The following is a 20,486-nucleotide window of genomic DNA, read 5'->3' as shown; positions in this document are numbered from 1 at the left end:
GCCTGTGTGTGATGTGTTCATCAGTGATCTGTTTGCAATGGTGTACGGGATATAAGGGATGAACTTGTCTCGGTTATTTACGAGAGAGAGATATGAAGAGATACCTGCCTGAAATAAATACCGACGCTTGATCCACTGGTGTTCGGTGCAGGTAAGACAAACCTTCTTTATTGTGGTGCCGCTGTGAGGAGTGGTCCAAACCAGATATTGTTTCGGAGGGCAGATCGTTGATGTTTAAGAAAGGAATGACTACTGCTTGTATGACAGATGCCGCTATGGCTAAGTCTATGGGGACCAGACGTCCTTACTCTTGGCTGAAGTCGATAGTAAAGGGTGGTCGGTAGCCGGAACTCGCCTTCTTGACTCTTATGTGTGGTCCTTTTCTGGATTATTGAAGCCTTTAGTCAATAAAACCAAACAACCACTTTCCCGAATCAATTAATAATTTAGAGGAGACGAGGGGACTCTGGCAGCAATGTCCGATCATGATCACACAAAACAACGCATAATCGCTTCAGTATTCGATAAGCGCAACACAGGTGCTGCGATTAAAGAGACTTATGTTGGTCACATAAAGATATGGGAGGATGCAGGAGAAGATTCTGGGAAAAAGCCGCGCTATATCTTGCTGTCACGTATGTCATTATCATCTGTCTTCTGGGATTGCTTCAACAGTTATTCAGAGGGTAGCGATGGAACTGGTTTCCTTCACAAGTCAAAGCTGAACACAAATGGCTCATTCTCCGTAGGGAAGACATGGAAACTCTCCGAGCTGCGTGGTATAGAGGTTTCGAATGTACGTATAAGCATAGAATAAGCATAATCACACACCTGACAATTACGCAGCCAGCATCCTTCAATATCACACTGGCTCGTACATATAAATGGCAGACCGAAAACCATCTTGATCAAGCAAACTTCATTTCCGCGGCAGTGAAACTGTTTTACATCGTCACAAATGGCACTGGTACACTACATCTGGTCGGAGTGCGACAAAACGAGCCAGGTCCTGGTAAGATGACTGGGTCCTCACCCACGCTTGCTATTGACCCTTATTACCAGCCAATGGAGCATCTGAATCCTCGGAAACTCAGGTCACTCAAGCACCGCAAACTGACTTGAACGTAACTCCTGGGCCAGCGAGACGACAAGCTGCAACTTCGCGAGCGGGAACACCACAGCCAGGTATGCGTACGGAGCTCCCTACTCGCACTCAAGTCGCAAGACCTCCATCCCGTGCTCCTTCTCCTGCTGGTTCCAATATTAGTAATCCACCTCAGAATAATTCCAGTTTAGGCGTAATCCGACCCCCTTCCCCATCACCAGCCTCTCAGCTACAAGGGCAACCGCAGACCGCTCCATCCGGTCTACCAAGTTCACTTCGACCGCGAGTTATTCGCCGTCTATCCAATGCAACGCCACCACAAAACACTTCGTCGAATGGTTTGCCAGCAAACCTTGTACCAGCTCGTGCACCTCTCTCTGCGTCGCCTCTACGTACTCCCAAAGAGATTTACCCTTTCGCTGCATCTCGCCCTTCTGCTGAATTTGTCCACGCGCCGAGTCCGCTTTCAGCCGCTCCAGCAGTTGCCCAGCTTCCTCGATCAGAGTCCCCGCTTTCTGTTCGATCTCAAAGATCTCAAAAGCTGCCTTCAAGCAAATCCATACCTACCCCAGAACCTCCGCAACCTCGCCGGGAGCATAACAATCGGGTATCATTCTTTGACCCTCTTAATCAAACTGCTTTGGATAGGCTTGTAGCAGGAGATTACCCAGATAATGGGAGTGTAGGTGAAGAGGAGACCTCACAGGCTACAATGGCGAGTGTAGAGGAGATGTTAGAGGGATTTGAGTGGGCCGGCGACGACTTATTTGGGAAAAAGAACGCAAAGGGGGCAGCAGACTTGGTCGAGGCCCGTCTGCTAGACGAGTTAATAGCCCTCGAGAAGGTGAACCAGGCTTCCGAGAAGCCTCATGTTTCTTGATTACTAACTCACATTCTAGGCCAATGTACACTCCTTCGTGGAGTCCGATGATCGTGTGGCTTTAGTCATGAATTTCCTGGATGAAGCTATCACTGAAGTTGACGCAATGGACAGCTTGATTTCATCATACAAAATTCATTTGAACGTTAGACCTTGTCATCAAACCGGCTGCATCACACACTAAAATATATGACCGCAGGCCGTCGGGGACGATATCTCGTTCATACAATCTCAGCGGCGCGGCTTACAGGTTCAGACACAAAATCAACGTGCTTTGTTGAGCGAGCTCGAAAATCTCCTTGTACGTTCTTCCGAATCTGCCACCACACATTATACTGATGCCAGGACAGCAAACTGTCCAAGTAGACCGTGAAGTACTGGTGACACTCACTCAGGAATCCCTTGAAAAGGCATCCGGGATACATAAATTAGAGACAGCGGCCACAGAACTTTATAAAGCTCTCCAAGCTGGTCAAGACACTGGTATGTTTGTATCTTTTGGCGTTTCTTCCCAAGGTTTCACTGTTCACAGACATGGCTGCTACCATGGAGCGATTAGACGAATACAGGACCCACAATGCACAGTTCTGTAAACGTATCTATGACTATCTATCAATCATGTCTGTCGCACAGGTTAACTGTTTATCTGTGGCCATGAATATGATACTTATATTCCGTATGTAGGCGGAAATTATCCTGGATGGAAACAATGGGATTACCAAGCCTGGTCGAGGACGCCCGGTTATCAAGAGCCACCAAGGCATGGAGACATACCTCGGTCGTTACGCAGGACTGCTTCTCTACCTGAAGGAGATGGATGAGAGTGTATATTCAAGATTCTGTGGGGTAAGGGAATTCCAGTACCTGCAACTCCTATTGACGGATTTATCTCAAGGCATACTTCTCGGCCACCAGTGAACTTCACAAAAAACAGATGGGGCATTTACTCTCGATTTACGCGGGACTGCTGAAGAGGACACCAGACGAAGATGCCGACCAGAGTTTGTGATCGACCCTTTTTCAGCATTTTTTTTGGCTCATATTGAGATAGACTTTGGGTCGGCTAATGAAAACAGTCAAAAGGCATCAATTCGTCGTGCTGGAACCATAGTCCGTTCGCCTATCGAGGGACGAAAAGATCGAAATAAAGACAGGGAGAGGCAGGCGGACGAGTATCGTGCACCAGAGGTGCGCTTATATCTAATCCAGCTAGTCTTGACTCACAACAGTATCAGGCTCTGGGTCTCATTTTGGAGCAAATTGCCCCTCAAATCTACCGGGAAGGAGACTTCATTGCAGATTTCCTGCAAATCAATGATGCTGGTCTTACGTTTGCTGATTATGCTGGGCTGGACAATTATTTCAGGCGACAAGCTGCGCGAAGCGCAGGCTTGAGCCAAACAACCATGAAGCTCGCACGTGGTGCCATGGACTTAATTTTCGGCTTTTTACCTGCCGAGTTGAAGCAATGGATTGACTCCGCTATTGCCAAAGATACGCTGTACGTATTGCATAATTTTCCCATGGAGAAGCTTTGCTCACTCCGCCGGTAGTCAGGTGGTCGGAGTCCTAGTTTGCTTGGAGCGCTTTGTAGCAGATGCGGATGAGCGTGATAATGCGTTTTTTCTGCAAATGTTGGAAAAGCAGCACACTAGGCTCAAGGGATCCTTCGATCGTCATATTGTAAGCCGTCGTTTCTGTTATTAAATTGCTGCTGCTCATGACAAGTTTGCAGAATCAACAGATCAAGATGATCGAGGAAACTAAACTCACAAGCAAGAAGCGAAAAGGGGTCGCTCATTTCGTGAAATACTTCCCGATTTATGTCAGTCGTATTGAACAGCAACTAATTGGCGCGGATGGTTTGGAGATCAGAGCCAATATTGATCTAGCTTATGAAAAGATCGTGCATAGCATGTTTGAATGTCTTAAGCACATGGCTACCCTAGACGGTGATGATGAAGACAAGGGCCAGCTGAATTATCATGTGCTGCTCGTTGGTAAGTGAGCTGATACACCTCCCATTGTTTGTTAAACGTCGGCTTGCAGAGAATATGCACTACTTTGTTGCGGAAATGTCTCAGCTGGATGTAGGCTCGGTTTCTGGCTTCCCGAAACAAGCGGAGGCGATCTACAATGAGAATCTGAACGCCTATGTCAAGATTGTCCTGAGACGACCTTTCGCAAAGATCATCGTACGCAGTTCTTTCTCATTCATCGCCACTTTTCTGATTTTTGCCTTCTACGCAGGACTATTTCGACGGCATCGAACGGTTGCTCACGACTACTGCCCCGACAGAAGTCTCAAAGAACAGCAACTACAACAGATCCTCGCTAAAGAAAGTTGTCAAGGAGTTCGATGGCAAAGACATCCGCAAGCATATTGATGCTCTATTCAAGCGCGTCGAGAAACATTTTACTGAAGCTGAAGAGAAGGCGACAAAGGAAGAAAGCAGCGGCATTGCTCCTGGCACGGTCATGGTCGGCGTGTGGAAAACTTGTGAAGAGGAATTGCAAAGAATGACAGAGAACTTCAACAAGCGGATCTCGCAATGTTATGCGGATAGTGGCGTCTCACTGGAATATACTAGTGCCGACGTTGAAACGTCTTTTAGGCGCCACAGACTTGGATCATAACTTATTTTGCAGTACTAATCACGAACCTGACATTTTGGATGCACATTGTATAGTACGCACTGTCTACCTTATACACATACCACCCATTCTTGTTGAAATGATAAGATAAGAGATAAATCAGAATCCGTGCTTGATAGACTAGAAATACCTCAACAAAATCAACTTTTAAGTGGACTCTGAGAGTGCCTCAGGGGCCTGTCCATCGTCATGATTGACGCCAGCACCACTAGCATATGCAGCCTGCTTTGCAGCAGCATCGGGAGAGGAACTAGGTTTCATGAAAGACTTTGATAATCCTCCCATAACGGCAGGACCATAGGATGTCCAAAGCCCCTTCACTGATTCGAGGGAGTAGGGCTGTTGTTCAGGTTGACCTTCGCTCGCAGCTTGAGGTTGTTTAGTTAGAGTCTGATTCAAGATGGTCCACAGGAGGTCAATGAGCATAGAAATGCGCGACTGAAGGAAACCAAGGACATTGTTCTGAGCAGAAGCAATGCTGGAATCCAACTCCGCCTCATTCTTGGAGCAGAAGGGTTCAAGGTAGGTTTGGTAAATGTAGGTCGAGCCCTGTCTACCCGTGAAAACCTAGATAAGGACAACGGGAGATGACTACGGACCTGGATTTGCGGGAGAGATAGATAGAGCAAAAAAAGGGTTCGTGTTTCCCAATAGAATGGCAACCTTAAACGCAAGATAGTAGGAGTGAATGACATTGAAAAAGTGAAAACTAACCATGATACGAATGTGCCTATGGTCGACTCGATCGCAATAAAGGCTCCAACTACAGCCCAATACATTGAAAGGCCCCGGAGGTCACCGGACAGAGGAGAGGAGAGCGCCTTGTAGGTAGAATAGCACGGCAGTAAGAACGCGAACCACGCGCTGAAATGGAAGCATAGTCAGTGTATTTATGGCCATGATGAGTCGACAGATATTATCACCAAAGCAGATGGGACACCATAGACATCAACATTATGAATTCCTCTAATAGCGGTCGACGATGATCTTTATCACAAAGTGTTATTGGAATGACTTATAAACACTGGACAGAGGAGATGATACTTGATGTTGCGATATCAGAAACAAGTCCAGATGGATTGATCAGGGTCAGAAGCACTACCACTACTGCGGCCACGTAGATTCTCAAATGCCACGGAGTTGAACCGCATACGTGGCTTTATGTAATATCGCCTCTTTTAGTTGCAGTAGTTCAACCACATGCCTCGCATGCATGCATTTTATGTCATAGTAATCGTCCACCCTTAGACCTTTTAACTGCAGCCAAAGAGTCCACAAAGCAATGGGTTATTGTTCTGCCCAGAATGGCAAGGACTAAGCAATGGACTGTCCAATATCCACATCTTCAAAGCGGTGGGCCACAATCCACAGGTGGCTTGATCAATAGTATATATACATACCCTACATGAAGGAAACTGTTTGGTATCATTATCTTCAGCCAGGCAAATTCTTCCAACAAAACTCGAGTCACCATTATGAATTCTCAAAGCAAAAGATCTCATCGTACTTCTCCCTATAAGGTCGAAAATGCTCCCAAGAAGAAATATATGACACATGAACAGCTTAACATCCTGGAACCTTACTATGCCAGAAACAATCGCCCTACGCGGGATGATATCAAATCACTAGCTAAGGAGATCAATGTGTGAGTTGGATTCTTTCACAGAGTGCGACCACGCGAACTGACCAAATGGCTCTATAGTCCAGCCGTGAAAGTTTACAACTGGTTTAATAATCAGCGCGCCAAAGAGGCTAGACTACAACAGAATTCGTCGCAATGCCTCTGGAACATGAACGTCGATGGTACCGCTGATACGACCGATTCGGATCACGACGATGACGAGCACGAGTCGAGTGATGTCCAAGGTACCCTAGACCAAGGGAGTCTCAACAAAGAAACCGATTACCAAGAAGCCCACGCCTATGTAGCGACGATGGCAGAAATGTCACCTGAGGAACTCGATACGCAGTTCATCGAGCAAGAAGCTGCCCGTGCCTGTGTCTTGGCCATGGCCAGGATGACACCAAAGGAGGTCAATGCAGCGTTCATTCTGAGCAACCTCCAGCGACGAATTATTGTTCATCCTCCCAAAAAATGACAAAGCGGCGTGTTTTCGAACGTATGACTGGCCCCTACATTGGTACTCGATCGGCGCTATATAGCTGCCATATAATGACTGATTACTTACCTTATTATTGATACCCAACATAAATATGACGTACTTATATTGGCCCCATCATGCACTTTGAGGAAGTTCTCCATCTTCTTAGGGCTCACCATAGGGTCAGCGATAAAAATTATCATTTGAAAGATTCTAGCGGTGCCCCGATTATCCGCTGCTTGGTTTATGGAAGTCTTGACATCGGAAATGAACCAACGATTACTGGCTCCGAACTAGAAGGTCCTGTGGTAAAACCTCGGACTCACCGACTGCTGGCAGAACTTGAAAAAGCCCTCTGAAATTGAGTCAAAGTTCTCACAAGTTGCGAGAAAACCGTCCGCGGCAAGAACCACAGAAATGAGTATGATTTCACCACAACAGCCTAGTGCTACGGAACATCTAGCTGGACACTGTAGGAGCCGATAGAAGCTAGGTACCACCGCATTCCAGGGGTATCAAATCCGGGAGGAGCACAAGTAGGGTCACTCCACTCAACGAAGTTGAGCAGGGCGCAGCCTTGACTGCATAGATACGTGAGGGGGAATTTCCGACGATATCAGAAGCGGCCAATTATAGCCTAGTGTCCGCAGTCGGACATGTTCGTTTGAAAACTAAGCTGATTGACCTGAAAAGTGATATTTCAATGATATGATGGATGCAGGACGCACGGTCAATGAGTCAATTGTTATTGGAACGATGATAGTAAAGGGAATTAGTAGGGTGGCATGGGGATGATATCAGATGTGGCTGCCATGGTCGTGGGGAGTAACCTCTTCGAAGGACGGTTTGTCCATTTACAGAATTGATTTTGTATCGAAAATTATCTTTTATATTTAGATTTTGCTATTTATTTTTATTTGCTGTCAGCACCGATATCGTACCAGTAGATGAAGTTGAACAACGTCGCATGTGGCAAGGCAGTCTTCGCTGAACGTACGTGTTCGGTTCGGTATCGTTTCTTACCTGGAAGCTTTTTCTATCTGTCCTGGTATTAAATCAGCCTATACAATACTCCACCAGTACACACATCAATCATGGATCCTGCCTCAAGTGCTAACTCTGTGCTTCACAAGAAGCATGATGACGATTCTGACAAGGCTAATGACAAGCGGGATGTCAAGCCAGTCGTGAAGACCCTTAATCGTGTTCCCCGTATGTTCAATTAAGTTCTTCATGTATTAGATCTCCCCACTGACTCGATACAGGCGCCTGTGTGAGCACGCTCCGGCTTTCCAAGTCCCCGATGCATGCTGACTTATGCCATTAAATGAACAGAATGCTTGTCGGAAGCAGAAGATGCGCTGCGAGGGTGCAGATAATCCACCATGTAGACGTTGTCGTCATGCAGGACTCGAGTGTCTATTCGAAAAGCCTACCAGAGAAGCAACTCTCACGGGCGAGGCAGGACTTGAGTCAGTCAATTTCGCTCTATGATTTGTCGTGATTTTTTACTCACAGCATTGTAGGCGTATACGAAGTCTAGAAGCTCATGTTGCTGAGATACGTTTCACTCAATCGTCGATACAGACTACTCTTCTCGAGATCGTCGGCCACCTTCGAGGCGCTACGCCGTATAATAACCGCTCTCCCTCGACGTTCTCACAGGCGCCCTACAATACACAGTCGCCAACAATGCAATCCATGGGATCTTCCCCAATGTCTTCTGGCCCAAACGGGTCCCATGTGGGTGAACCAAGCATTCACAGCGTACAGGCAGGGCCTACCACCCCCACAGTCTATCATCCCAACCTCAACCATGGATCTCTTCCACCGATGTTAAACGCCCCACCGCGTCATTCGAGGAGCTCTGTATCCCATGGTGCATTGGTATCGGTTGGGCAACCTTCTGGTCATGGAGAATACCACCCACCACAACTTCCTCCCTCAAATACAAATCCGACTTCACCGACCCAATCGTATGGTTATTCCCCTTCTGGGCAAGTTTTACCCCCATTTTCCACGTTACAAGAGATCGGTCGTACAACCTCACAAGTATCTATACCTGGTCGTCATGAATCACATCACCATAGGCAAATACAGCGTGGCCACAATGTGCATTCACCTTCAGGATCTAAACGCACTGCCCCATCCTCGTCCAATCCCACCAGCGCGGACTCGACAGATATTGATGATGACAATGGAGAACTACCAGCTTCTGGCCTAGTAGCACCATGGGAAGTTCTAAGAGGTCTAGCCGACGTGGCTATTGAGCGAGCTGCCAAGGTTAGTGGTTTTACCGTTGTACACCCACTGTGCGTGAACTCCTATCACATAGGAAAATGGCGAAGGAAGCAGTGAACCACAGAGCAGAACCAGAACGCCGTCTCCTGAGCGAAAATCTAGGCCAATGAAGAGGCGAAAGATCCGTCATCGGTCCTTCCGTGGTTTGACTTTCCCGGATGGTAATGTCTTCTTATCCACTTGTACAACTGATTCTCAACATTTAAATGGGCAGTTGTCACAACGAACATCATCTCAGAACAAGAAGCCCGTGAACTGTTCAGAATGTGGTTTTATTTCTAGCCTCTTTTCTTCATGCTACGTACTAATGCCGTTATACAGATTTTATGCCGGATGTTCCACATTTCTCCCAGTATTCGATTGCCAGGTGGACACGTTCGAACAGCTCCATGAGCGGTCACCGTTCGCTGTCGACGCCATTTGCACAGTTGCTGCCCGCGTGAGGGACGGTGGAGGTAACTTGCTGACATTATTTTATTATTAGCTTATCTTATTATCTATCAGGAAACGCAAGCGAGACTTACACCCGATGCTTGGAAGCAGTCCAAAATATTTCGTGCGCCACGTTGTTTGCTCCGGTAAGCCGCGTAGAAGCCGTGCAAGCGATGAGTGAGTGCGCTTTCTGTGACATCCAAATTGAATTAATCGTATGAAAGTTCTTGTGTCCGGGTGGTCGGATAACGGTTGGCTCAGTGGCGGTCACGCAGTTCGCATGGCCATGGAACTTTGTAAGAAAAACATTCACTGCAAAAACGAATATCTGAGCGTTTTATTCTTTTTAGCACTTCACAAAGCTTGGCCAAAACTTCTGAGGCGCATGCAAAACAAAACAAAAACTACTATTGACGGTTCGGAAGACCGCGACCTCGTTGTTGCATCCCGAACTTGGTTTTGTCTGTATCTCTTCGAGCATCAGTGCGTTTACGGACGGCTTTAAGCACATTTCCCGCTCACTGATTGCATACCAAAGATTATCCTATGGTACAGGACGTCCAGCAATTCTAAAGGATGATGAAAGCATATGGCAATGTCGTTTGCTTCTACAGCACCCTTTAGCAATTGAGGATGATATGCGCTTAGTTTCGACTGTTGAGCTTATGGCTATCCGCGAAAGAGTCCACAACAAGCTGTCACCTTTTGAACGGCCTGTCGATGAAGGCACTTTTGGAGTCATTCAACAAGCTGACTCTGAGTTCCGAAATTGGTATAAAACTTGGGACCATGCTTTTTCGCAGAAGTATGAAGATGCAGGTGCGATCCAACTGTCAGGAACCACCTCTCACTTGCCCTCCTGACTCTTCGTCAAGCGTTTTACCGCCAAAGTTTGCAGATCCAACAACTGCATGCAGAGCTGTTCCACAATGCGACTGCCTTACGTGGTATCAATGGTCCAGAGGATGTTCAGAAGATGCCAGCCGCCCAAAGAGAATTGGCAATACGTTCAATACGCACTGCTCGCCAGGGCCTTGAAATCACAGTCAACTCGCCGTCGTATAGCGAAGGCATGAAATATGGTTGGCTTGTTATTTTATCTTGTCAGCATCCCCAAGCTCACGTGAAATAGCCGTTCACTATACACATGCAACTGCAACATTTGCAGCATCGTTCTTGCTGCGATTAGCACGTCTTTTGTAAGTTGCGCGCGATGCAAGCGGTGAATAATGCACTCACGCCATCTCAGCCCGACTGATTGTGATATGCAAGAAATACGGTCGCAGGTCGAACGTCTCGCTGGCTTAATGTCTCAAAGTGAGTCCTGTTGTATCTTACTGTTAAAATACACACATCAACTGCTTCTTTGGCAGTCCCTGGCAAGCGCTATGCCATCACGCTTCAGCTGATGCTGAAAAGAGCTAAGAGGCGTAAGGCGGCATCAAGCTCCCGCTCCCCCAAGATACCTAGGGAGCCCCCTCGAAACATGTCTATGGTGATTGACATGCAGCAGAATGTGCACACGAGCCCTGAGAATTTTTCTCAAAAGTATGAAATCGCGTATTCGAGTCCTGAAGCCGTGCAGCAGCAGATGCAAATGGGCATGATGCCGCAGCAGACCGCCGAGGTCGACAACATCTGGCGTGGCTTTGAAATGACATCGAACGAACAACTTCCAGTGTGGATCTCTGATCAGAGCCTGGGTGGTAACTCATTCTCCCAGCAAGGCATGGATGCATTTTTGCTGCCTGCTGACTACCTACCTCCTGCCCCTCAGATCTGGTAGTGGTTCTCACGGTCTACCGACGTGCTGTTTTTATGGTTGTTGTGATTCTTTATAGGTTTTTGTCTATATGTTGTACGATTGTAAGTTCCTATTCTGTTTTCGCGTGGTTATATATATTTCCAGTATTCTTGTATAGCTCTTTCATCGCTACTCAATCGATCGGTGTGCTTTTGGACGACTATCCCCGGCTCAGGCTGGACTGAATTGAAAGTAAGATGTGGGACATGGAAATTCGAGTGGGGTGCATTCACGACCATCGGACTGGATCAGAATGTTTGAAGGGTATAAATGCAGAAGTCCCTGATGCACGGTCTTCACAACCACTTTTCGTGTATATAATGTACCCCACTGTTACTCCAGAAGCGCGCAGGCGACCCGTATGTCATGAACGACTCCCCCATCTTGCTGGCATTGGCCTTGCGAGAGATTCGCCTCGATCCTCACAGCAGTCGACTGCTAGCTCAACTTTGCAGCCCACTGATGAGGCGATATCAGTTTTCTCATCTCAGCACACCAAGGCCAGGGAGGAAGTTGCTGCTGCCGAAATCAGCCGTACCTTCAGCGCATTGGAAGACGGAAGAACTCCGCCCAAGCGAAGGCGCTCCGTCATGGACAAGCTAGTCCCTTTCAGTCGACGTCCGCAAGAAGCGCTTGATGAAGAGATTTTCAGTGATATCAAGACCTCTAATCCGGCGAGCCGGAAAACAAGGGTGTCCTCGATCAGCGGGGATACCAGCACTGAAGCCAAGCAACCCAAGCGGCCTTTGGGAGGGGGAGGTCCAAACAGCTTCTATCAGGGAGCCAAGCTTCGTGCCAGCGTGATCAAGAGCAAGCGGCCTTCCGCGATAACAAAACACGTTCAAGGTGAGTCTCGGAAGAGTATTATACCTGCCAACCAATGACGGTCTCGTGTAGATATCGATAAGCGTCGTGCTTTCATGCTCAAGCTCGCCAAGTGCTTGCTCGCTTTTGGTGCTCCATCCCATCGGATCGAGTCGCAGTTGGCTACTGCTTCCCAGATCCTTGATGCGAAAGCCTCATTCGTCCATATACCGAATATCATCATCGTTACATTTGGTGATGAAGACATGACATCCGTGGAGACTCATTTCGTGAAAGCGAATGGACGAATTGCGCTTACCGCGTTGCAAGGAGTCCATATTGTCTATCGCAAGGTTCTTCATGACAAGATGACCGTCGAAGAAGGCACCAGGCGATTGGCTTCCATACTCTCCGCTCCCCCGATATATTCGTTATTGGTACGCTGCTTTTTAGCCTTCGTATGCGGTTCTACTATATGCGTCCTTGCATTCGGGGGATCGGTCATTGATATGGGGATCAGCGGAGTGTGTGCCTTCGTCTTGCAGTACCTAGGCCTTAACACTGCGACAAAGAGCGCGACGTACGCGAATGTCTACGAGTAAGCGATCTTTCCCTCTGTATTCGCTTAGTTTAACAGATTGATTAGGATATCAATCGCCATCATCGTGTCTTTCGTGGCCCGGGCACTCGGCACCATACCAGGCAGGTTGTTCTGCTACAACGCCATAGCATCTGCTGGGGTGGTGTTGATTCTCCCAGGATTTACTATCCGTAAGTTGCTGACTTGTGCTATCCACCACTCACTGCGACGATTTAGGTATTAGTCATCAGTGCACTAGAGCTCACTTCTAGAAATGTTCTATGTGGATCTGTAAGAATGGTCTATGCGATCATCTACACTTTGTTCCTGGTACGCCCTATTCGCAATTGTTTTTTGTAACTTCACTTCTCAAATCCACAACCAGGGGTTCGGCCTGACGATAGGCTCCGATCTTTATCTTGTGCTCAACAAACATGCCCGACATAATTTAGATAAGACCGAAGCAGAGAGATATACAATATATCACGGGACTTTTCACGCACAGAACGGCACGTCTCCCGTCCCAGGAGGGGCCATCTTCGGTTTTGCTCAAACCAATGACCCTCATATCGTTAATGGTATTAGATTTGATCGATTAGGTTTCAACTCACACTGACCCGACTTGAAAGGATGCTACAGGGAACCCAGTTGGCCATGGTGGAGAAAGGAACTTCCCTGGTGGACGCTCTTCTTCCTCGTACCAGCGTACTCTCTCTGCTCGTCTTTGTCCAACTTGCAGAGATTGCGCAGCTGGCAGCTTCTGGTTATGGTCCTATTTGCGTGCTGTGCTTTTGTCGCGAATCGACTCTCAAATAACTATCTTCCTGGCAAAAGCGACATCATTTCAGCTTGTGGGGCTTTGGTCATCGGGATCTTGGGCAACGTGTACTCGCGAGTCATGCGTGGAACCGCTTTTACGGCCATGGTCACCGGTGTCTTGTTCCTTGTCCCTGTAGGTCGTCCTGAAATATGCTTTGTTTGTGCATTCAACTAATATCGGACAGTCTGGTATTGGTCAAGGCGGCGGCCTGCTCTCCTCTGATGAGACATCGTCTACTCAGCAATACTCAGCTGGACTTCAGCTTGCCATACGGATAATAGAAGTGGCGATTGGAATAACAGTTGGTCTATTTGTGAGTCAGATCTTCGTATATGCCCTGGGAAGAAGAAAGAACGCTGCACACTTTGCTTTCTGATATCTTCCAATTAAACGCCATCTATCTATGTACACATATCATGCTGTAAACACTATCGCAGTAATTTGAATCGATGGCAGGCCAAAACGGAGAAGTGAGATTCGTGAATCAAGGTGTTCTAGGGATTACATGAAGTTTGTTACGAGTAGGGAATTAGTACAGGTATTCCAAGAGTGTTCCAAAAAACGAAGAAACATGAAAGGTTTAGATAAGTTACGCTGCGAAAAGCTGATTCAGCTCTTCCATGCGTCGTTGCAGCATGTCGGCTTTGCTGAAGTTCTGACCCAGAGTCATGTTGGCCAGCTCGGTCTTCTTGCGCTGTACTTCCAGAAGGCGGTCTTCGATGGAATTCTCGATGATGAGCTTGACCGTTGTTACAGGGCGTGTCTGCCCTAAGCGATGCTATAACGAAATAAAGTAGACTGCAACGAAAGACGTGAAAGGACTCACAATCCTGTCCACTGCTTGATTCTCAACTGCGGGATTCCTGCGAAAAGCTTGAGCAACACTTGAATCACAGGAATTATAAGGATGAAGTTACCAATATGGGTCCATCAAGTACACGCGTTGGGCGGCAGTCAAGTTTAAACCCACTCCTCCGGCCTTCAAACTGACTAGAAGGACTTCACATCCAGGGTCATGTTTTAATGCTTCCATGGCACGGGTACGGTCATCACGTTTCATTGTACCATCGAGACGATCATAGCGAATGCCAGCAGTCTCCAACGCGTCTTCGATCCTAAACTCGGGTAAGCCAATACACCACTTTGCGAAATTGTAATGACACACTTATCTAGCATTGTTGTCCATTGGGAGCTAGAATACAAAGATAAACTGTCGGATCCATCAAATGAGAATTAGACACATACAAGACAACAGTCTTGATTACGCCATCATCGAGTTTATTGCCTTCATTATCCACCATTTCCACCTCAATCGAATCGGGGTCGTAATTGACAGAATGCGGATTTGCCCGGGAGAATTGCATAAGGTCCCCGAGTAAGGCCTTGACTTTGGTGGACGGATGGAAGTTCTCAAGTGCAATACCTTTGGTTCGCTTTTCTCGCTTGGCCGGCTTTTTCTTGACGCTAAAGTCAACTGGCGAGCAATCAGGTCGGACTCGAACTGCATCTTGCGGTAAAAGACCAGTCTGGCAAGCCGAGCAAGAACGACGGATATCGGTAGGAACATCTGGCCAACCTGGGCATACACACTGACGGTAGCATCCCAGGCAAAACAGATGCTGACAGCGGGTGAGGACGAGTGACGGTGCTGATGGACTACTAGCTCGCGTAGGGGCACGGGAACCGGAACCTTTAGTCTTCCTTCCTCGCTTCGGTGCCGACGGACCATCCATATCCATGGCACCAATGTCCATCTGCCCCTGCTGATCAGAAGACATACACAGCTCTTCTCCACATTCAACGCATTGAGTTGTAGCTGCCTCCCGTAGCAAGGCAACGATCGCAGCTGCACGAGTAGGATTGAGACCTTCCTTCCCAATGGCAGCGGCAATGTCTTCGTAGCTGGTGAGGTCCATGTTCTGCATATCTCCTAGTGGTCCTTTACCCTCCACGAGCTCGAAGTGGTCGCAAATCTGTCGGAGACGTAAAATTTTCTGGAGGATGCCAACATAGTTCTTCATGACTTCATTTTTGTTGGAAAGCTCGTTGAACTCGGCTTTAGACTCCGAGAAGAATTGGTCGTAGATGGTCTGCTCATGCGGATCAAATTTCAAATACCGGAGTTCATCGCGACGTGGAGGGAGATGGAGTATTCGACGGCCATCAGAAGCCTTTGACTCCTTTGTTCGCCTCAAGGTAATGCACTTCATGATCGTCTGAAGACGTGCAACACCCAACGACTGCCCATACTTGACTGGAGTGCCAATGAACTCCGTCCAGATGTTCTTGTCATCAAAAGGCTCCAAGCGCAGGAACTTGATGAGTGCATACACATCATCGAGCTTGTTCTGAACGGGAGTCCCCGTGAGGCATAATCGGCGGTCTGCCATTAAATCGCAAGAGGCACGACTGCCAACGGTCTGGGTTTCCTTAATCGAACTGAATATAATGGTGTTAATCGTGATACACGAGGAAATTATGCAAGAACGTACTGAGCCTCATCAAGAACGACACGGAACCAATGTATAGTCTGCAGAGCACTAGACGCCTCAGACGCACCAAAGCTCGAACATGATTTTTTCCTCTTCATTCCTGCTCGTTTTTGTTTCGGCAATTTGAGCACTTGATTACCGCGTTCGTCAACGTCGACCCCGCCGTACCCATCACTGCTACCATCGTCGTCATCCTCGGCTTCTACATTCGCCATCTTCCGATTTTGCTTGGAGTATTCTGATGCTAAGGTCGCATACGTAGTAATGACAGCATCAAAGTCTGCAAGGAATGCTGCGTCTGGTCGTCGGGAATTTCCATGATATACGTAGACACGAAGAGGACGACCTTCGCGTTTTCGACGAGGTGGCTTCGTCTCCAATTTGGTCTCGGCCTGAGAAGATGGAGGGGAATTATTCTGTAAGGAAGACAACGTGGCGGCCGAACAACTCATCCCACCGCCACCGACCACAGTAACTTCTCCTCGCCAATGCTCGCGAAACTGATCTTCCCAATTCGACACGGTGGAAAGAGGGCATATAATCAATGTCGCCCTACTTTTCGCTTTGATACGACATGCTCTAGCGTATTCAGCTTCAGCCTTATCCTGGGCCTTTGCTGCCTTCCCTTTGCCCTTGGTGGAAAATGATGGCGAATCAACCTCCGGTATTCCCCACACACTCCCTGCGAAGTGAGCAGCAGTCAAGGGATCTTCCAACATACTCCGCTCCGGAGGAGGCGCGGGAGGAGGCGGTAAAGGCGTAGCAGCAAATGCGTGTGCCGAATCGAGTGTCGCTGCAATAAGGGAAACGCAAGTAATCGTCTTGCCAAGACCCATCTAATCGGGAGACAAGGCACGATTCGTCAGATAGGGTAGAGATAAAGGGCGTAGGGCAAACTGACATCATCAGCGAGAATAGCACCTTTGGCTTCTTGAGGTTCTTGAAAGACCTCTTTCTGCGTAACGATATGAAACCAGGATGATTGACCGGTATGAAGATCGTTCCGTGGCTGCCACAATGACGAGTAACGACCGTCTGCGCAGCGTTTCTCCCGCTCCCGCTCGAGTAAAAAAGTGACCGCCTTCTTTTGATGAGGATACAACGTGGTTCCTATGTCATTAGCTTTCGAAGCCAGTCAGATAAAGACGAGGACCGACGAAAACAAACACAACACTAACTAGGCTCTGTCTCTGCTAATTCGTCTCCACTTTTTAGACTCTTGAAAAGCTCATCAATTTGGCTTCGTTGTACTTCTAATGTTTTGCCAGAAACCATGGGGGCATTCCAACGAGGGCTATTTCCTCCTGGACCAGCATATCCAGATCTTGAAGGAAGCATAGAACGATGCCCCCCTGGTGGTGGAGCATGCGGGTTACAATAGTGATAGTTCATGAGGCGCGAGATATCATATGGGCCAGAGGGGTGGTCAAGCATCAGACCACATGATTGCAGATAATTGCCAACCACAGCGATATTGCCTTTCGGCGTATAAACCAGCATCTGGAGAGGTAGTATAGGAAGCTTGGCAGAGCGAATGAGCGAATGCGAGGTTCGTCAGGAAGAAAGGAATGTTGCTTACGTTTGGCGAACCACGCCGCACCTTTGCATCTAAGCGGATCAAGCCCTTACCTAGCATGGGGCCGAGATCTGTAGCGACCTTTTGTTCGACCACACCAAAAGCTTCCCCTTGAGAAGGTTCGCCCGACGATGTTTTGCTACTAGGCGTCTTGATATGTATCGTCTCAGTTGCACCTGCCCTCTGAGGATTGTGTTCATACTGCAAGCGGACGTTTGCCCACTCGATTTCATTAGGTGAGTCTTGGCCTTGCAGATAGGACACGGGGTATAGAACGAGTGCGGTAACTGTGAGTTGTCCTATGCAGACTGGAGTCTTGGGATGCAGATCATCAGGCAACGCAGAAGACATGGGTTGTTGGCGAGGCCGAGGACTAGGAGGAGGTGATGGAGAGTCGGTGAGATCAATGACCTGATGATTTGAAGGCGGAACAGATGAAGATGGTCGAGTTGGAACAAGAGGAGGTAAGGTGCGAGCACTGCCTGTAATTGGCAGTTGAGTAGACGTATTCCGTGGTGCTTGCGATGGACCAACAAAAACGGGACGATAGCTGGAAGATTGTAGGTGAAGCGGTGGTGGCGACGAATGAAAGGATGTCTGGTCAAGTGGTGAAAATATGCTGGGCTTCATTGGAGGAGAATGATACGCAAGCGGCAGTTGATTTGGAAGAGAGTATTTAGCATAAGATTGCTGGTGTTCAGCTGAATGCACTGGATCATAAAACATACTCTGCCTGGGCGGAGGGGAATGATAATCGGTTGTTGGGCGCTTCAGGCTGCCAGAATTGAAAACGCTCTCAGAAGAATTGGGTTCATCGTCATCTAGGGTAAGGTCAATATGATTTGACTGGCTATATGAGTCAAGTGATAAAGTCTGAATGTTAGGCGATGATCCCGATGGTGCATGCGTCGCCATTGTGCATGACAATGAGGAAGAGAGCGTTCCGGACGTCACGGACGACGAGTAAAACAGTAAGCGCGAAAGAAGCTGTCCAGTTTAAAGATCATGTCGCAAGAACACGTGACCATGATCGATTCAGTTATTCTTTCTCACGCTCACCATGCCTCGGGCTATCAGTCAGCCGCCGGTATCTTCCGTACTTCCTGACGCGAACAAGATAATAATTAGACTCCATCCACCGTGGTCACGTTGGTTCCTACTATGTAATGCTCGTACAGATAACTCTTCTGTACTTGATTTAGCGTAGTCCGTCCACGGCAAAAACTATGGAGAAGAATCGATACCTGTTCGCCACTCCGTTCCTACAAAACTGCCGGAACACAGGACGTCAGACAAGTCATATATCTTATAATAGTGCTGTTCGGGCACACAGCCATATGCTCCGGTAAGAGTCCGTGGTTGGAACTTGCCCGAATAGCACTGCTATGAGAAACGCCTAGTACCCCTGCATCTGATGGCGTTAACCTCCTGTAAAAAGATGGCAACTAAGGTCGAACGTCAACCAAACAAGGATAATCACACTTACGAGGTGCCCATCCCATCTCGTAGTAAGCCTGTCTTGCAGCTTGTTCTTTAGCTTGCTGCTTAGTGTCGCTGCATCCTTTACCCTTCTCGATCCCATCAACTAGTCCCACAATTAATTATTAAACGCTATTTCAACATACAAGATGACGTTACACGTGCTCACCAACGCAAGTCACGTTCCATTTTCCGGCATGGGGAGGACCCACTAGTGACGCTGGGTAACTGACGCTCACACCACGTTGATGAGCTGTTTGATTGAACAGTGGTAGGAATGCAAGGTGAGGTTGAGCAGGGGCCAGCGGATTTGGAGGTGAGATCCTTGGGAGAGACGGCGGTCGAGCCAGAGTTGGCCGCAAACTTGAATACGGATTATAATGGGTAGGTTGAGGTAATTGCGAAAAAATGGTCCGCGGGTGTATAAGTGGTGGTGGCAGCGGTTGTACCGAGAAACGTGTTTGTGGGGGCGGCTGGTGAGGCGAAAAACGTGACGGCAGTTGGTAAACTGGTGGAGGAGGAAATGACGGTAACGGTGGTGGAGGAGCAGAAGGCTCCTCTACTTTAATTCGTTTTGAGGTGGGAGCAGGTGACGAGGGTTTCGAAGTTATCGATGCAATATCAACATCCATATCGTGATTGTCGTTCAGTATCGTAGTGGACAGCCGAAGGAGGCCGCCTATCCACTCGTGCACTGTCTGAAGCCCGTGCTCGAGGAACACGGCTCCCAGATAGGCATTGAATATTAGGCGCCCTTCCTGGACCTGGATCAGAATTGAATGATGTGCATGAGAAACAAGTGAGTACCTCGGGAGTCTGGAGTGATTGTAGACACCTGGGGTCACAACGAAGCTCCTCTCGCAGCCGGTATAGTTTTGACCAGATATCAATCGTTTCGTCAGTCAAGAGTTGTGCTCGTTGTACCTACTCCAAAGTAGAAGCTATCGTGAACATTCAGAAAACATATGACTCACCTCAATTTGATGCACTGTAAGCTTGGGTTTTCGGAAGAAAAGTAGTTGCGTTGTCATCATCTCTAAAATATTGTGGCCAAGGACTGCCAATCGCTCGTTGTCACGAAACTGTGCATTGCACGCCAGTCGGAGAGATCTGTGAGTGAAGACTTCAAGAATAATATGCCCTGTAAGCTTTGGAAGGTCAGGTAGCTCCTCTGGCATTGCATCGATGGTCTGTGAACGATTTCGTTTGAGGGTATTATGTGGCATTCCGAGGCCAGGTTCAGGTGTTGATTCCATGGCGAAAAGTGCAACACTGTGGCCGCGAAGACGAGGAGGCAGAGACATTAATAATTATTAGATGTGCAATGTTTGTCCGAGGTGAATCGAAAAAGATCTTCGTGGCTCAAGATGGTGGTTGTGTTGCGTGGTCAGAGTGGGTCCACAACCTATATTTAGTTAGCTCCGGTAGTCAGCTGATGAATGTTGAGAGCTTTCTA

General features: G+C 47.9%; 7 protein-coding genes across 7 annotated transcripts; 4 read left to right on the top strand and 3 right to left on the bottom strand.

Annotated features, from left to right (window-relative positions):
* The first annotated feature begins 428 nt into the window (after positions 1–428).
* F5147DRAFT_6588 (exocyst complex component Sec3-domain-containing protein) lies at positions 429–4,829 on the top strand. The gene is made up of 16 exons (XM_041434494.1): positions 429–635; positions 684–796; positions 847–1,012; positions 1,063–1,949; positions 2,005–2,130; positions 2,185–2,286; positions 2,336–2,468; positions 2,518–2,618; positions 2,670–2,831; positions 2,881–2,986; positions 3,037–3,173; positions 3,221–3,486; positions 3,539–3,668; positions 3,721–3,985; positions 4,035–4,180; positions 4,236–4,829. The coding sequence occupies exons 1-16, from the start codon at positions 476–478 to the stop codon at positions 4,620–4,622; spliced, it is 3,387 nt and encodes a 1,128-aa protein (XP_041300076.1). The 5' UTR covers positions 429–475; the 3' UTR covers positions 4,623–4,829.
* On the bottom strand, positions 4,620–5,725 carry F5147DRAFT_662975 (TB2/DP1, HVA22 family-domain-containing protein). Its single transcript, XM_041434839.1, has 4 exons — positions 5,564–5,725; positions 5,355–5,504; positions 5,240–5,303; positions 4,620–5,189 (listed from the first exon to the last, which is right to left on the bottom strand). The coding sequence occupies exons 1-4, from the start codon at positions 5,593–5,595 to the stop codon at positions 4,788–4,790; spliced, it is 648 nt and encodes a 215-aa protein (XP_041300075.1). The 5' UTR covers positions 5,596–5,725; the 3' UTR covers positions 4,620–4,787.
* A 390-nt stretch (positions 5,726–6,115) lies between these two features.
* F5147DRAFT_766595 (uncharacterized protein) lies at positions 6,116–6,739 on the top strand (the record flags this gene model as incomplete). The annotated part of the gene is made up of 2 exons (XM_041440787.1): positions 6,116–6,285; positions 6,343–6,739. The coding sequence occupies 2 exons, from the start codon at positions 6,116–6,118 to the stop codon at positions 6,737–6,739; spliced, it is 567 nt and encodes a 188-aa protein (XP_041300074.1).
* Positions 6,740–7,668: 929 nt separating this feature from the next.
* On the top strand, positions 7,669–11,486 carry F5147DRAFT_662968 (uncharacterized protein). Its single transcript, XM_041434838.1, has 15 exons — positions 7,669–7,954; positions 8,008–8,015; positions 8,078–8,214; positions 8,269–9,025; positions 9,078–9,204; positions 9,258–9,309; positions 9,365–9,498; positions 9,548–9,652; positions 9,700–9,771; positions 9,826–9,958; positions 10,014–10,294; positions 10,351–10,557; positions 10,608–10,674; positions 10,725–10,792; positions 10,849–11,486. Exons 1-15 carry the CDS (start codon positions 7,837–7,839, stop codon positions 11,259–11,261), a joined length of 2,679 nt encoding a protein of 892 aa, XP_041300073.1. The 5' UTR covers positions 7,669–7,836; the 3' UTR covers positions 11,262–11,486.
* Positions 11,487–12,036: 550 nt separating this feature from the next.
* On the top strand, positions 12,037–13,859 carry F5147DRAFT_624216 (DUF1212-domain-containing protein; the record flags this gene model as incomplete). The annotated part of the gene is made up of 7 exons (XM_041432650.1): positions 12,037–12,125; positions 12,177–12,681; positions 12,730–12,854; positions 12,908–12,993; positions 13,049–13,241; positions 13,293–13,615; positions 13,668–13,859. Exons 2-7 carry the CDS (start codon positions 12,200–12,202, stop codon positions 13,857–13,859), a joined length of 1,401 nt encoding a protein of 466 aa, XP_041300072.1. The 5' UTR covers positions 12,037–12,125; positions 12,177–12,199.
* On the bottom strand, positions 13,847–18,539 carry F5147DRAFT_662963 (SNF2 family N-terminal domain-containing protein). The gene is made up of 9 exons (XM_041434837.1): positions 17,555–18,539; positions 17,154–17,496; positions 16,877–17,097; positions 15,976–16,811; positions 14,729–15,922; positions 14,649–14,675; positions 14,401–14,598; positions 14,310–14,346; positions 13,847–14,261 (listed from the first exon to the last, which is right to left on the bottom strand). Exons 1-9 carry the CDS (start codon positions 18,464–18,466, stop codon positions 14,073–14,075), a joined length of 3,957 nt encoding a protein of 1,318 aa, XP_041300071.1. The 5' UTR covers positions 18,467–18,539; the 3' UTR covers positions 13,847–14,072.
* A 116-nt stretch (positions 18,540–18,655) lies between these two features.
* Positions 18,656–20,446, bottom strand: F5147DRAFT_662957 (uncharacterized protein). The gene is made up of 5 exons (XM_041434836.1): positions 20,005–20,446; positions 19,838–19,954; positions 19,200–19,788; positions 19,038–19,136; positions 18,656–18,979 (listed from the first exon to the last, which is right to left on the bottom strand). The coding sequence occupies exons 1-5, from the start codon at positions 20,332–20,334 to the stop codon at positions 18,972–18,974; spliced, it is 1,143 nt and encodes a 380-aa protein (XP_041300070.1). The 5' UTR covers positions 20,335–20,446; the 3' UTR covers positions 18,656–18,971.
* Positions 20,447–20,486: the final 40 nt, after the last annotated feature.

Source organism: Suillus discolor, assembly GCF_016758755.1.
Source record: "Suillus discolor strain FC423 chromosome Unknown F5147scaffold_1, whole genome shotgun sequence".
Classification (NCBI taxonomy): Eukaryota; Fungi; Basidiomycota; class Agaricomycetes; order Boletales; family Suillaceae; genus Suillus; species Suillus discolor.
The sequence above is the reverse complement of the archived record's forward strand: the minus strand, read 5'-3'. Positions and strand labels throughout refer to the sequence as shown.